Source organism: Camelus ferus, chromosome 2 (genome assembly GCF_009834535.1).
Source record: "Camelus ferus isolate YT-003-E chromosome 2, BCGSAC_Cfer_1.0, whole genome shotgun sequence".
NCBI classification, from domain to species: Eukaryota; Metazoa; Chordata; class Mammalia; order Artiodactyla; family Camelidae; genus Camelus; species Camelus ferus.
In genome coordinates, this window is record NC_045697.1 from 79,385,880 (window position 1) to 79,400,279 (window position 14,400).

Sequence of the window (14,400 nt, forward strand, 5' to 3'; positions counted from 1 at the left end):
TTCAAAGAAGTTTCTGATTTTGTTAATACATCACAAAATCCAACTCCCATCTACTGTAGGGCTCTCCTGGAGCATGTTTTTATTTGCAAAATGTTCTATAATATTGTTTAAACATCTTGAATTGTTACAAGGTACTCTATTAACAATACATAATAAAATGCAGGATTAATGATCACATGGACAAAGTTATCTTCTGTAGGGGAAAAACATAAAAAAAAAATCAATCCCCAATACTCTTTAAGGCACAAAATTTGTGGATAAGTCTAAGTCAGTGGGCATGTGAAACCTCTGATAAAAAGTATTAGGTATAAAAATGCTCAAAGGGTCATTCTTTATGATTGGAAACAACTAAATGGTCAATGCTAGAAAAATGACTAAATTATGGTATACCCACACAACATAATATTTAGTGATTAACATATTTATGTCAATAGTGATGATTATACAGCCAGCAGTAACATGGGGGAATGATTTATTATAATGCAAAGTTTTTTAAAAAGAGGCACGATATAACCATCATCAAAAAGTCTACAAATAATAAATGCTGGAGAGAGTGTGGAGAAAAGCAAGCCTCCTGCACGGCTGGTGGGATATAAATTGGTACAGTCACTATGGAGAACAGTATGGAGCCCCTCAAAAAACTAAAAATAGAGCTACCATATGATCCAGCAATCCCAATCTTGGGTATATATCTGAAAAAAATGAAAACTCTAATTTGATACATGCACCTTATCAGACACAAAAATTAACTGCAAATGGATCAAAGACTACAGTTTCACAGATATGTCACCAAAAGCACAAGCAACACAAGAAAAACTAGATTAACTGGATTCATCAAAATTATGAACCTCAAAGGACATTATCAAGAAAATGAAAAGACCCATCAAATGGAAGAAAATATTTGCAAATCATATTTCTGATAAGAGATTAATATCCAGAATATATAGCGAACTCCTACAACTCAACAACAGAAACAACTCAATTCAAAAATAGGCAAAGGACTTGAATAGGCATTTTTTCAAAGATAAGTGCATGAAAAGATGCTCAACATCGTTAGTCATTAGGGAAACTCCAATAAGATACCACTTCACACCCAATCATTAAGATAGCTATTATCAAAAAAACTGAAAAATAACAAGTGTAGATGAAGATGTGGAGAAATCAGAGCCCTTGTACATTGCTGTTGGGAATGTAAAATGGTGCAGCTGCTATGGAAAAGTCTGGCAGTTCCTCATTAAACACAGAATTACCATCAGACCCAGCAGTTGTATTTCTGGATGTATAATCAAAAAAACAAAAAAACCACCCTGAAAGCAGAGATCTGAACATATAATTAATACCAATTTTCATAGCAGCATCATTCACAATAGCTGAGAGGTGGAAACAACCCAAATGTCCATCAACAGATGAGTAGATAAATTGTGGTATACATATACAATGGAATATTATTTAGCTTTAACAAGGAATAAAATTCTGACACTTTACTACAATATGTACAAACCTTGAAAACACCATGCTAGGTAAATAAGCCAGACACAGAAGGAAAACTACTGTATGATTCTACTTACATGCAGCACCTATAATAGGCAAATATAGAGACAGAAAGGAGAACAGACGCTACCAGGGGCTCAAGGAGAGAGGGGGATGAGGAATTACTGTTTAATAGGTACAAAGTTTCTGTTGGGATGATGAAAAAGTTCTGGAAAAGGACAGGGTGCACTTGCACTACACCAAGAATGTACTTAAAAAAAAAAAAAAAAAAGTAAAAAGTACTGATGTGCTGCTAATGTGGGTGAACCTCAAAAATGTGCTAAGTGAAAGAAGCCAGACACAAAAGGTCACATATTGTATGATATGAAAATCGTAAGACTGTATGATATGAAATATCCAGAATAGGTAAATCCATATAGACTGAAAGCAGACAGGTGGCTCCCAGGGGCTGGAAGGAGGAGGGAATGGAGAGAAACTGCTAAATGGGTGCAGCTTTATTTTGGGGTGATAAAAATGCTTTGGAACTAGACAGAGGTAGTTACTGCACAGCATCATGGGTGTACGAAAATGCCACTGAATTATTCATTTTAAATGGTTAATTTATGTTATGTGAATGACACCTCAACTTTAAAATATACTAATAATTTAAAAATTTAAAAAAACATGAAGTAGAGCTCTACCATAGGGACATGGGTAACAGAGACATTACAGATTTCTTAAAATTTTAGAGCAAAAGCAATATACTCACAGGTAAAAGATTCATTTTATTCTTAAATTACAGGGTTCTACTTATCTTTAGGATGAGCACTTTCTAAACACCTCCAATTAAAAAAAATTTTAGGGCAAGGACTTGGTCTTCTAATATTTTCATTTTCTATCAAACTCCACAGTGTATAATCAATAAATGATCATTCTGTATGAATTCAGCAGTAGTACCATCAAGCAAAGTCGATCAAAAAGCGTTTGTTCCAATCCATTTTCATGAGCTGCATCAGAACCCTGAATAGTAGGAGGAAGCTGTTTGGGATCTCCAACAAGAATCAGCTTTTCACACTCAAACCTAGAAACAGAATTCTACAAATTAATCGAAGCAATGAGAAAGCATGCACTGACATCATTTATTGCCTTCTTTTCTAAAATGTATTTCAAAGAATTTGAATACCATTAAGCATTCTGAGAACTAGCAAGGCTTAATATCGCCAACAAGTGTATTAAAGGGCTTTGAAAAGTTATTCATTGAAGAATCCTTTATAGAACTTAATTTTTTCCCACATAAAACCTAGTAAGTGTCCCTGGCCTCTGCAAGAGATTAGTATTTCAAAGAACACACTTTGAGAAATTAAGATTTTTAGAAACTATAAACTTAGAAGCTTTTTCAGAAGTCATTTAGATTCAAGTCTCACTTTAGAGATGAAGTAAATTAGGCTTTTGGGTTAAATGTCTTTCTAATAGGAGTAGGATGCAGTGGGGAAAAGATTTTATAGAAAAATCTATTTCAAATTTTTAGCTCTATTATATTCTATGGTCAGAGCAAGTTATTTAATTTCTACAAGCTTTGGTCTTATCAGTAACCTTGATGTAATAATACCTTGCATGGATGTTGTAAGGATTTAACCAAGTATGTAATGTGTTTAGTATACAGTAGGTGCTCTGCAAGTATTACTCCTCCTCCCCCCTGCGGGGCCTTACTGTTCCTCCATTCCTGGCTCCTGAGTAGGGTGACCGACTCATCCTGGTTTGCCTAGGACTGTCCCAGTTTAAACACTGAAAGCCCCACAATGCAGGATAATCTCCCAAATTTTGGACACATCATGACAGTTGATACCCTACTCTCATTACCTGGGGACAAAACAAGGACTAGAACTCAAGCCTACTGAGTCTGAGTCTAGTATTCCTTCTACTACCTTTAGGATTCCTCAGTAAGAGATGCTTTAAAAGCACAACATTTCAACTGACTGAGACAGCTTAGAAGATGTCACAGTCTTCTAAATTTTAGTAGACAAATTTTCATTTTCAACTTATTTTCCTTCATATATTTTATATCCTTTCATAATCTAAAAAATATTTTTAGAACCTGAACTCTGGAATTATACCAAGGTAAGGCAAATGAAGAATATTCTTCAGCAGTTAGGTTTGTAAAACTATGACTAAATAAACACCTTCAGCCTGGTTGAAAAATCTGCAAGGTTCTAAGTAGAATTCTAGCAATAGAGCTATCAAAGCTTTAAGGATTACGTGATCCAAATATCTAAACTGTGATCTAACAAAATTTTGATACATTAACCCCCCCAAATTTCCCTCTGCATTCTTTTAAAAAATCAGTTTAGTACTTGCATTGCTAGGAATTTTTACTTAAGTTTGCTAAGAGTTTGAACTGAGGAAATGTTTGAAAAATTGTTAACATCTGAGTGCTTTGGGAAAAGAACCTTTCAGGTTACCTTGCAATGGGAAGGAGAGACGCTGGCTCAGTTATTTGACTGCACTCATCCAGTACAACCACAGGAAATTTAAGATCATTCATGCATGGAAACGGGCAGGCTGCACAGGTAACTCCAACTACTCGAACCTTTTTTACAATATAAATATTCATTATAACTACTAAAAAAATAAGAGACTATATTTACCAAAGAACTTGTAGGCTAAAATCAGAAATCAGCTAGTCCTAATTTAATTACTGGCAATCTGAAATCACAGACCATTTTATCACCACCTTTTCATTATTCTCACATAAACAGAAATCACAGGATTCAGACTACTTAGGCCACAAGTCCATTAATAAGGACAAATAAAAGACGTATTTGATACTCAGAAGAAAGGTATTATAATGTCATGGGTTTAAAAATATCAAGAATAACAGACCAATTTTATCCTTCTGGATGAGGCTGAGTAATAACATGCATTATTATCAACACAGGCCAAAGTTCTCCACAAAGAACACTGAACATGCTAGTGAACCACGTGCATTTTCTTAACCTTCAAGCACATTGGTATTTTGACTTATTTAAGGTAAAGATGGCTAATTAATTAATAACAATAGTAAATTAAAGTGTAATTGTAGCCTGTAAGTTTATTTGAATCTTGTAAGTCTTTAATATTACAGTAGAATACCATTCTCAAAGCAAAAAGCCTGAGAAAGCTAATACTTAACCTCTGGGACTAAATATAAACAAGAGGAAAATCAGTGACTTTTCCAGTTGGATGTGGTCATTGGCCTAGTATCCAGTATCTACACAAATACACACACACGTAACTGTGTGTGTATATGTATACAATATGTGTATACACACACACATACTTTTTCCTCCTCTAACAATCTGAAATATAGTTACAATTCCTTGGTAGCAAGGCCAGGCCACACAAAGTGACTGTATCTTTTGTCAATAAATGTGATTGACAAACTAGGCTTTAATAATTAAATACGACCTCTATAGATCATGTGAAGAAAATATTATAGTAATAAAGAACACTTATCACATACAATAGCCCTCTGTCAGGTTTTCCTTCTTCTGCTAAAAACAAAAACAAAAATCCTAAAGCTACACTTATATTAGAAACCCCAGTTTTTAAACATTCAGTTCTTTTAAAATGATCTAGCAGAAGACAGACACCCCTGTAGCAATATACACTGCTCTTGATACCACCCTCATATCATTTGTATCTGATTTCTGGTAACTATAGCTGACAAAACCACTTTAGAATGAGAACCTCAAAGTTGTGTTCAATAAGTAATTTATTTAAAGAAATATCTAATAAAAAAACCTAAAGAAATAAATTTTTCTTTAAAATACATTATTTGTATCTTTTAATTTATCATATTGCTAAGAGTCTAACAGCAAAAGAGATTTTTATTATTGATCTAAGAAGGAGTATGAACTATGTAGCATTTTTATAAATTAGTTTTATTGTATAGACGTATCACTTTAGGAATGTGTCAGGTCTGAATGCCTAATTGGACTGTGGAAATTTGCTAGAGAAAATGTTTTAAAAAATGTTTCTTCTAAAAGAGTTTCCATTTATGAATAGGTGATACCAATGAGCAATAGATTATAGTAACTGGGCTTTCACTTAGAAAATTATCAAAGAAACCATAACAATTCTTACATATCAATATTATGTTGGGTAAGGATGTAAGCAGTTTACATAAGTGACTAATTTGCATTAACTGAACATAGTCAAACTAAGCCCTTTTGGATTTGGCTGGGGAGAAGGGAGGAAAGTTAACTCTGTAAATCAGATAATAAAACGCTAGTCTGAGGACTTCTAGAACTTGTCATAGATTGGTTATTATTACCAATTTCTCCCTCCCTCTCCACGAGAGTACTACTCACCCACACCCTTTGCTATGTGACTTTGCAGTGCTTCCCACCAGAAAAGTAGGTGCAGTATATTTTGCTGCCCAACTGATGCTGGGCTTGGTCATATGACTTACTACGTTACAGCAAATGGAATGTTAGCAGACATGATATGAACAGAAGCTTTACAGGTATTTGTGTGACCTAGCCTGCCCTCTTGCCCTTCTGCTGTCAGAAGGCCATCATGCCACAACTGTTCTCAGAATGAGCAGCTTGACCCATACTCTCAAGTGAGCCAAACCAATTGACCCTGCAGAGCCATTAAGTTTGTTGTCTTAAGTACTGAGATTTTGTTTGTTCAGTAGCATTATTTTAGCTGACCAAAACAGGGTCCCAGGCAGGTAGATTGTCCCAAATCTCTTTCCGAAAGTGACCAATGTCCACATGGTCCAACTGGCCAACAACCCTCTTTTCCTCCACTCCTTTTCTTTTCCCCATGCTGTCCTTTCACGGGAAGAAGCTACTAAGTGACTTCTTTCTCTCCTACCAGCTGATGCCCAGGTTGGCCTAGATCAGAACTTCATAAAGGAGATGATGCTACTTGCTGTAGACTGGGATCCTGTTTCCAGTGTTGGCTCCTGATACCTGGAAACAAGTGTCTGAGCCTCCTAGATTCTTGGGATAGATTTCAGACAGACCCTTAAAGTCCTGATTTTGTAGCAGAGCATGAAAGATAAATTTCACTTGGATATTTGGCCCAGTGTCAGTTTTTCTTCCTCTATATTTCCTAGAAAAAAGCCAAGTTACATTTAACTTGCCGGGAATCTATTTTCACCTTTTTACTTTCCTCTTAAGCCTACAAATGATACACATATAGGGAGAAAGAGAAAAGATGACTCTGTCATGATGAGTTGGATGTGTTCACAGTCAAAGAATGCTTTGCAATAAAACAAAACGTGCACTAGACAGACATCTGCACACCTTAGTTGAATCTAAGTTATCACAGTCATGTTTATGTCAAGGAAACAAATAGGAATAATATTCCCATCAATAGGAGTGAAAAAGGAATCTGTAACAGTATATATAGATTAAATAAAATAAGTTTAAAGAGCTATTTCCCCTCACCTGCTTCAGCAGGGTTTTATTGGTCCCCAGTTTATGCTGCTCAATACTTTTTCTCACATAGACTCTTTCCATAGGAGTCAGGTCTTCCTTCATTAGTGCATGCAGTTCTTTTAATTGTTCACTTTCATTTTCTGAGCCAGCATGCAAGCTAAAAAAAGAATTACATAAAAGAATACCCCTTTATCCATTTTAATAGCAAGTAAATACAGATTTTCTAAATTAGTCAAGAAAAAGATAAGGCCTTCTTGACTCCTCTTCAAAAACCAAATTTAAGGTAAGAGTTGTATAACATCATATGTGACCATTCTGTGACTTTTAGAATTCCGGATTCTCACCTGTAAGGTAAAACCGGCTTGGCAATCTTCCTGATACTCCCAACTCTGACAAACTTTTCAAATCCAAGACTAAGAAGCCTTTAAAGAAAACAAGGTAAAATAGATTCTGATTATTTAGAAAGTAGAGTATAAAACAAAATTTCATATAATATTTACATTACTAGAATCAATTTTGTGTAACGGTATATTTTATTGTTACATAGTTCAATGTCAAATGCCTAAACTCAAAAGTAAATGCAATGTAGCTGAAAGACTTATAAAATGCATTTCATAGACAGTTTTTAAATATGTATTATCTTATGTTGAGGGCTCATTAAATGTTCATAAAATATAGATGTTAGTATTTTATCACAAATAAAATTACCCCTAAAGACATAATGTGAAAGAACTATCATATATTTAGCATCAAGTTTGGTATAAGAGTGTTAGCCTCTTTACATACATTATCTTAATACTCATTACAGCTCTACATAGTTTTTCATCTTAGAGATGAGAACACTGAAACTCAGAAATCAGGTATTTTGCTGAGGCCACACAGCTAACAAGTGGAGTCAGCCATTGATTCTAAGCTAGGCAAGTCTGTCTACCCCCAAAGGCTATCTGTGATGATTCTTCTACATACATTACCCCCAAGTAAGGCTTTGTAAAGAAGCAAACCCTCACCCTGCCCTTCCCTCTTATGTATCTTATAGCTCTAGCTATAAATATAAATGAATCACTATGCTGTATACCAGAAATTAATACAACATTGTAAATTGACTAAACTTCAATTAAAAAAAAAATTAATCTCAGGCCAAGCAATCTACAGTTCTCTCCTGTTTAGTCCCCAGGTTAACTCTTCATTGTCTTGAATCAAAAAATGTCCTCAGCCACTACTTTAGATTACTTAGAAGAGTACACACAAGTAGTACCTTTCCGGAGGGCAATCTTGCAAAGTACATTAAGAAATTTAAAAATGTTCATATCTTTCATTGTAGGCCTAGGACTTTTTCCTCAGAAAAGAATCAGAAACAAAGACAAAGATTTATGTTTAAGGATCTTCGTCACAGTATTATTTAAAATGAGAAAAATTTGGGAAGAACTTAGTGATCAAAAATCGCTTAAAATATAGCAGAGGCAAAATCACTGCACATAACAGAGCTATGAAAGTTTGCTTTCTAAGAAGATTTAATATGATAGAGAAATAATCTTTGAATAAAAAGAGCAAGATACAAACAATATATACTGTTAAGTACCAAGTTTGGAAAACAAAACGAGTGTGTATGTGTATAAAAAGTCTTTAATAATATAATAAAATAGTATCTGTACTGTCTGCATATTTTCCACTGTAAGCATTAACCTATATAATTATAAAAGTTAATTTTAAAAAGCCTACACTTATAAATAATAGATTATTTCTCCTAATCAAACTTTGTTGTTTATGTTGAAATTCAGATCAGTAAATACTGGAATACCGGTAAAACATTATATAATATTTGTAATCAAATCTTACATAATCACAAAAATTTTACACCTGCAGAACAGATTGTGCTATTGTTTTTCATGCAACAGTAATAGGCTAACTGATTAGTTTGTAAGTAGGATAAAGTCAAATATAAAACCTCACAATTTCAGCACAAGGATGGGGCAAAGTTAAAATTAAAGGTAGATCTCTCTTATTGAAATCAAAAACAATTAAATTTTTCTTCAGCTATTTTAGTATTATTTGTTCATACAGGCAGGTGGACAAGAGAATAACCTGTAACTTGGTTCTGCGATCTTAGCCTGCTTCCAAGGTTCCTGGGTCAGAGACAAAGGGCTTTTACTCAGGGCCCAGGAAGCAGCATAAGAAGCATCAACATAACAGCAGTGTTTCCCTTGGTCCCCAAGTCTTGTAAGGAGACACAGAGTCCAGCTGGATGCCTGTCCTGCAGTGGAATGAGCTGTAGGGAAGGAACACTGAGTGTGGGGATCCACTGTTTTTATACCAATAGCCTAAAACATTTAGCTACATAAATACACCTGCCATACCTACCCAAGAAGTACTCTGTCGACGGCTACATTAGTTGAAGAAGAAATTAAAAGTTTCCATGGTCTTTTATTTTCAACTGTGAGAGCTTCACTCTTTTCAAATAGCTGCACAAAAAACAAAACCACCACTGCCAGCAAATAACTCTTTCCTGCTCCAAAAACACCTAATTATATTGAGGGAAGGGGAAAAAATAAAGGCAATGTCATAAATTTCTGAAAAGCACAAGAAATATTTCACCCACCTATCTCCCTCTCTCCTTCATTTAATTAATTTATTAAAACAAATTAACGGAATGCCTACTATATGGCTTAATTAGCACAAGGGATAATAAATACGAAGATAAATATTCAAAAGACTTTACATTTAATGAGACCATAGTCTACTTAGGAAGATATCAAGTAAAGAACAATGATAAAATGATACAGTAACATTGTTATGGTATCAGAGAAAGAACATTTCCCTCTGCTTTGGTGGAGATGAGAATGCCTCCTAAAAATAAAAAAGTAGCAGAACTAAGTCTTTCAGAGTAAGACATCCTGACTCTTTAAGAAAGGATCATTCTAGGCAGAGGCCTGACAAAGCATGCAGCTGATGAGTATTTCTAGACAGCCTACACAGCAAATAGGCAAGAGACGAGGCTGTCTGACAAGGGAGGCAAAGGGATAAATCACAAGAGTTCTGCTGGCTATGGCTGCAAGTTTGAATTCTATTTTAAAGGCCAGGGGAAGTCAGTGAAGGATATTAAGCAATGGAACTGACTTAATCAGACTGTGTTTTAGAATTCTAGAGTGAAAATAAGAAGAAAGGTAAAACTAAAGGAGGATCAATTAGAAAGCTGTGTGAGCTAATTGTACCAATAATACATATTAACTTTACTAAGCACCTCTCATGTGCCAGGCACCATTCTAACCCTTTACCTATGTTAATGCATTTAATCCTCCACAACTATGAGAGACAGGTGCTATTATCAAACCCCATTTTTCAGAGTAGAAAATTAAAGCTAAGAGATAAGTAACCTGCCTAAGATCTTAGGGCTAATGAAGGACAGAACCAGGATATAAATCCAGGATTCTAGCTCTAGTACCCACACTCTCACCAGCGAGGCTATAGGGAGGTATGATAAAGGCTTGAATTGAGGGGGTACAAATGAACCTGTATGAAAAATACGTAGAAACTAGAAGGGACATCTCAGTGACTGATCTGATGGGGGAAGATAAATAGAGATGGAGGAGGATCAAGAGAAAATCACTTAGGTGGGGAGGGTATAGCTCAGCAGTAGAGCACATGCTTAGCATGCACAAGGTCCTGGGTTCAATCCCAGTACCTCTATTAAAAAAATAATTTTTTTTTTAAAAAAGAGAAAGTCACTTACTCTTGGGACAAAGAATAATCTAGGATGATGCCCAAGTGTCTAGCTTGGTCAACAGGCTGGATGTGATGCAAATCCTCAAAACAGCTTTGGGGAAGAGGTCTGTGAGTGGAAATGAGCTAAAGAGGTAACAGAATCCTAAAAATAAACAGAAGAATTAGCTCTACAGAGGAGAAAGTAAAGCTCCCTCATTGGGACAGAACCAAAAGAGTAAAAATAGGTCCACACTTAGGTAAGTTGGAGAAGGAAGACAGGACATGGAAAAGAGTTTCTGTTATGAACTCCATTTCCTGTTTTAGAGGCGAGATCAATCTCAGAGAGAGAGAGTGGGGTAGGACAGGGATGGGGTTATGAGAACAATGAAGATCTGGAACAGCTACTATATGAAGGATAGAGGAGTGAGCTGACTAGGAATTAATTAATAGAGAGCACACAGATGTTTAGATCAAATCTGGATGCTTTGAAAATGAGAGTAAAATGCTACTCATTCATCAGATATGATGCCTGTTCTCCCTTTTAGGGTGCTGAGTTGTGCTCTCATCTAATAGTTTACTAAGGTGGGTTCAGATTCAAAAAAATCTAGTTACTCTGGAATCTTGTTTGACTAGGAAATTACAAAGGAGCAGACTGGGTTACAATAGCTTATATAACCATGTGTTTACTACAATTTTCCTTTTTGCTTCTTACCATGTATGATCGTGATCGGGAGGGTGTGAACTCCCAGTTCTGTCACTTCTTCCATACTTTCGTGTGATGCCATCATCTGAGCTATCCGAATCAGAGCTGTAGCTTGATCTTTGTTTAACTTGTGTGCCTGAATTAACTCACTAGCTAACTGCAATGTTGCTCCTAGACTGAGTAGTTCAGATTTTGTGTTAATATTTGAGAAGGCTGGTGGGATAAACTTTCTCTTATTGACTCTCTTGTTGCTCTCTGTAGTTGATGAAGACCTAGTAAAAAGGCAACAAATAAAAAAAAATTTTTTTAATGAGGGGCTTTTAAAATAGGTGAGTAGATCTATTCATAATTTAGCCTTCACTTTATAAACAACACAGAGAACATTTTTTGCAGACACAAATGGATATATACTCCTATTTGGAGGAAGGAAGAAGAGAAGAGAACTAATATTTGTTGAAAACGTACTATGTGCTGGCATTATGCTAAGCATCTTATTACTCGACATAATCTTCACAACAACACTAAGAAGTAGTTAATTACCTCACATAGAGACACAGAAATATTAACATTTTTTCCCAAGAAACCACCTAGCCAATAAGTGGTATACTGACTTTAAGGCCCATGTTCTAGTATACAAAACTGACTTAGATAAAATATAGCCTCCATTTCAGGTAAATCTGCAATAAATTGGTCTTATTTCTATTTCTATTAAGGCTGAATTCATTTCAAAGTAGATAAAGAACATAAGGGATATTTATTTTTTACCTAGGACTTCCTTATGGTGAAAAAAAAAGAAAACACTGCAAGTCAGATTATAACATTCCAAATTAAAAACTAGACTTTTCTATCATTTTAATGAATTCAACACAACATCACTTCCAATTTTTAAAAAGGGGACATGGTGCTTGAGAAATTAAAAATGAGATATAGGTTATGTCAAGAATAAAATTAGTATAATATATATACTGGATTCAACCTCTAAAATGACTCTTTTAAATGTTAAATAATTTGTGGCATAAAAGTACAAGTAAATAGAAAAATAAAATCAACAATCCAAAGATCCTTAACAAATTATTCCATGATGAAGACAATCTGCAGTAACACTAGGCCCCAACCACAATAGCTAGTTAGCTAGATAGCTAGGGGAATGGGTAAGTTGTTGGGACATGGTATGTATTCCCTTTCTTTTTATTTTTAACTACTGACAATCAGTACTCTCATAATCTCTGAAAGAAAATAAACACTTTGTTGGCAAAAATTTATGTAATGTAATTCTATTGCAATTTCACTATTAGTCACTATTTTTTAATATCAATGACCCAAAGGTAAGTAATGACTTACATTGTTAACAGGTATTGTGTTAGAGGTAGAGTAGCTGGATTAAAGTAGTCTTGAATGTTTTTCAAAGTGGTCAGCTCTGTGCTAGCATTACAAACCAGTAATGCATGGACCACTGCTGTAGAAAGAATGCAGAAAATGAACATTTAATGTAAATAAAATGGGCCATTAAAAAAAAATCTATAAAATGTCCTTGTAACTCAGAGTTCACCTAATCACATGACATAAAATAAACTCTTAAGTACCTACAGAGGTCCTTTTATCCATTAAACCATTACACTCATTCCTACTTTATAAATTGTGTAACTAAAGCAAACTTGGACTTCGATACAACAGTTAGTGAACAGGAACAACTGTTCTGAGTCAGTGCATGGTGAGACTACTTGATAGCCAGCAGTTCGATTTAATCAGCAGATGGCCTTACACTGTACAGTAGTATTTGTGTAATTTTTGAACATTTTCTTGCAATTCTTCCTCAGTTATTTTAGAGAAATATATGGAAAGCAGAAAATTAGAATGCTGATATTGGTGAGGCAACAACTACAATAAATATGAAAATATGCATCCAAAAAGTGACATATGTTCACTTAATTAGACTCTTACTGGACTCAAGCTGGTTGCCTAGGTTTATTCAGTTCTGAAAGAAAAAATCCAGTTTAAAATGCATAAGAAATACTTGAAATGAGTCATTAAATGCTGTGTCTTTAATTAGTTATGGACCAAATTCGACCATCAGAAATTATTCCAGAGATCAAAATGTATAGAGATGTCTACAGATTCATAGAGCTGGATAGGGATTCAGCTTACTAAAGCTTCCTTTATTAAAAGAAAAGTAAGGCTAGTAGCCTCCTGTCTTACAAAGAATTTCTCAAGACAGATGATAAAATATCCTCAAAATGAATGTCATATCCTCCTGTTCAACTGCTCACAGAATCTCTCTCAAAATCTACAAGATATTTTTGATGTAAAAATAAATGATCTGTTTACTAAATATACTTATCTGAATAACAAACCAAGAGAATTAAATAAACCAAGAGAATCAGAACTTAATTATTTTTAAAAATTCTTATTTATAATTTTAGAAATCAGGGATATACCATGTAAAATTCAACTTTAAAAAAATACTTAAGTGAGGGGTAAAGATTTTGTTATACTTTTAGCCCTCTGGGGCTTGAACTACAGAAATACTTACTTGTACATTCAACTTCCACACACATTTTTAGGAACACTGTATACAATAATAGGAAGTAGAGGTGGATGCTTTTTGTTTTCTTTAATCAAACAATCCCACACAAAGTTAGCATTCTTGCTCACAGTGTATTACATGTCTTTCATTCTTTGTTAATACAAATTAATATGGGCATAGTAATACTTACTGCTATTGGGCCAATTCGAAGGGAAATAACCTTTCAAAGGTAGTAACTCTACCTCATTGATAGATGATGGTCCAAAGAAAGTACTACATGCAATAAAAGTATCCAAATCAAAGTCCAAGGTTTTTGAAACCACCCAAAGATCATCTGAAAAGATAAACATTTAAAATTTTTTCTTAATTTTTAAAGGTCACTTTATATTAGTTATTACAAAATATTGGCTCTATTCCCTGTGTTGTACAATACATCCTTGAGCCTATCTTACTTACACCCAGCAGTTTTTACCTCCCACTCTTCTACTCCCATATCGCCCCTCCTCTCCACCCTCTACTGGCAACTACTAGTTTGTTCTCTGTATGTGTGAGAAAAGGCAAACATTTTTTAAAGG

General features: G+C 34.7%; 1 protein-coding gene across 6 annotated transcripts in view; it reads right to left on the minus strand.

The window, feature by feature from the left end:
* Positions 1-14,400, minus strand: part of ZGRF1 (zinc finger GRF-type containing 1) — a 59,044-nt gene that overhangs the window by 2,654 nt on the left and 41,990 nt on the right. For 4 of the 6 annotated variants that reach the window (XM_032462166.1, XM_032462174.1, XM_032462192.1 and 1 more), the window contains exons 18-25: positions 14,016-14,159; positions 12,643-12,757; positions 11,311-11,573; positions 9,258-9,417; positions 7,244-7,321; positions 6,909-7,056; positions 3,930-4,057; positions 2,428-2,551 (exon numbers count right to left, since the gene is read on the minus strand). In XM_032462166.1, the coding sequence (XP_032318057.1) occupies positions 2,428-2,551; positions 3,930-4,057; positions 6,909-7,056; positions 7,244-7,321; positions 9,258-9,417; positions 11,311-11,573; positions 12,643-12,757; positions 14,016-14,159 (1,160 nt within the window). Of the gene's footprint in view, positions 1-2,427; positions 2,552-3,929; positions 4,058-6,908; positions 7,057-7,243; positions 7,322-9,257; positions 9,418-11,310; positions 11,574-12,642; positions 12,758-14,015; positions 14,160-14,400 lie in introns of those variants that run through there. The other 2 variants (XM_032462176.1, XM_032462195.1) reach the window with 2 other exon arrangements.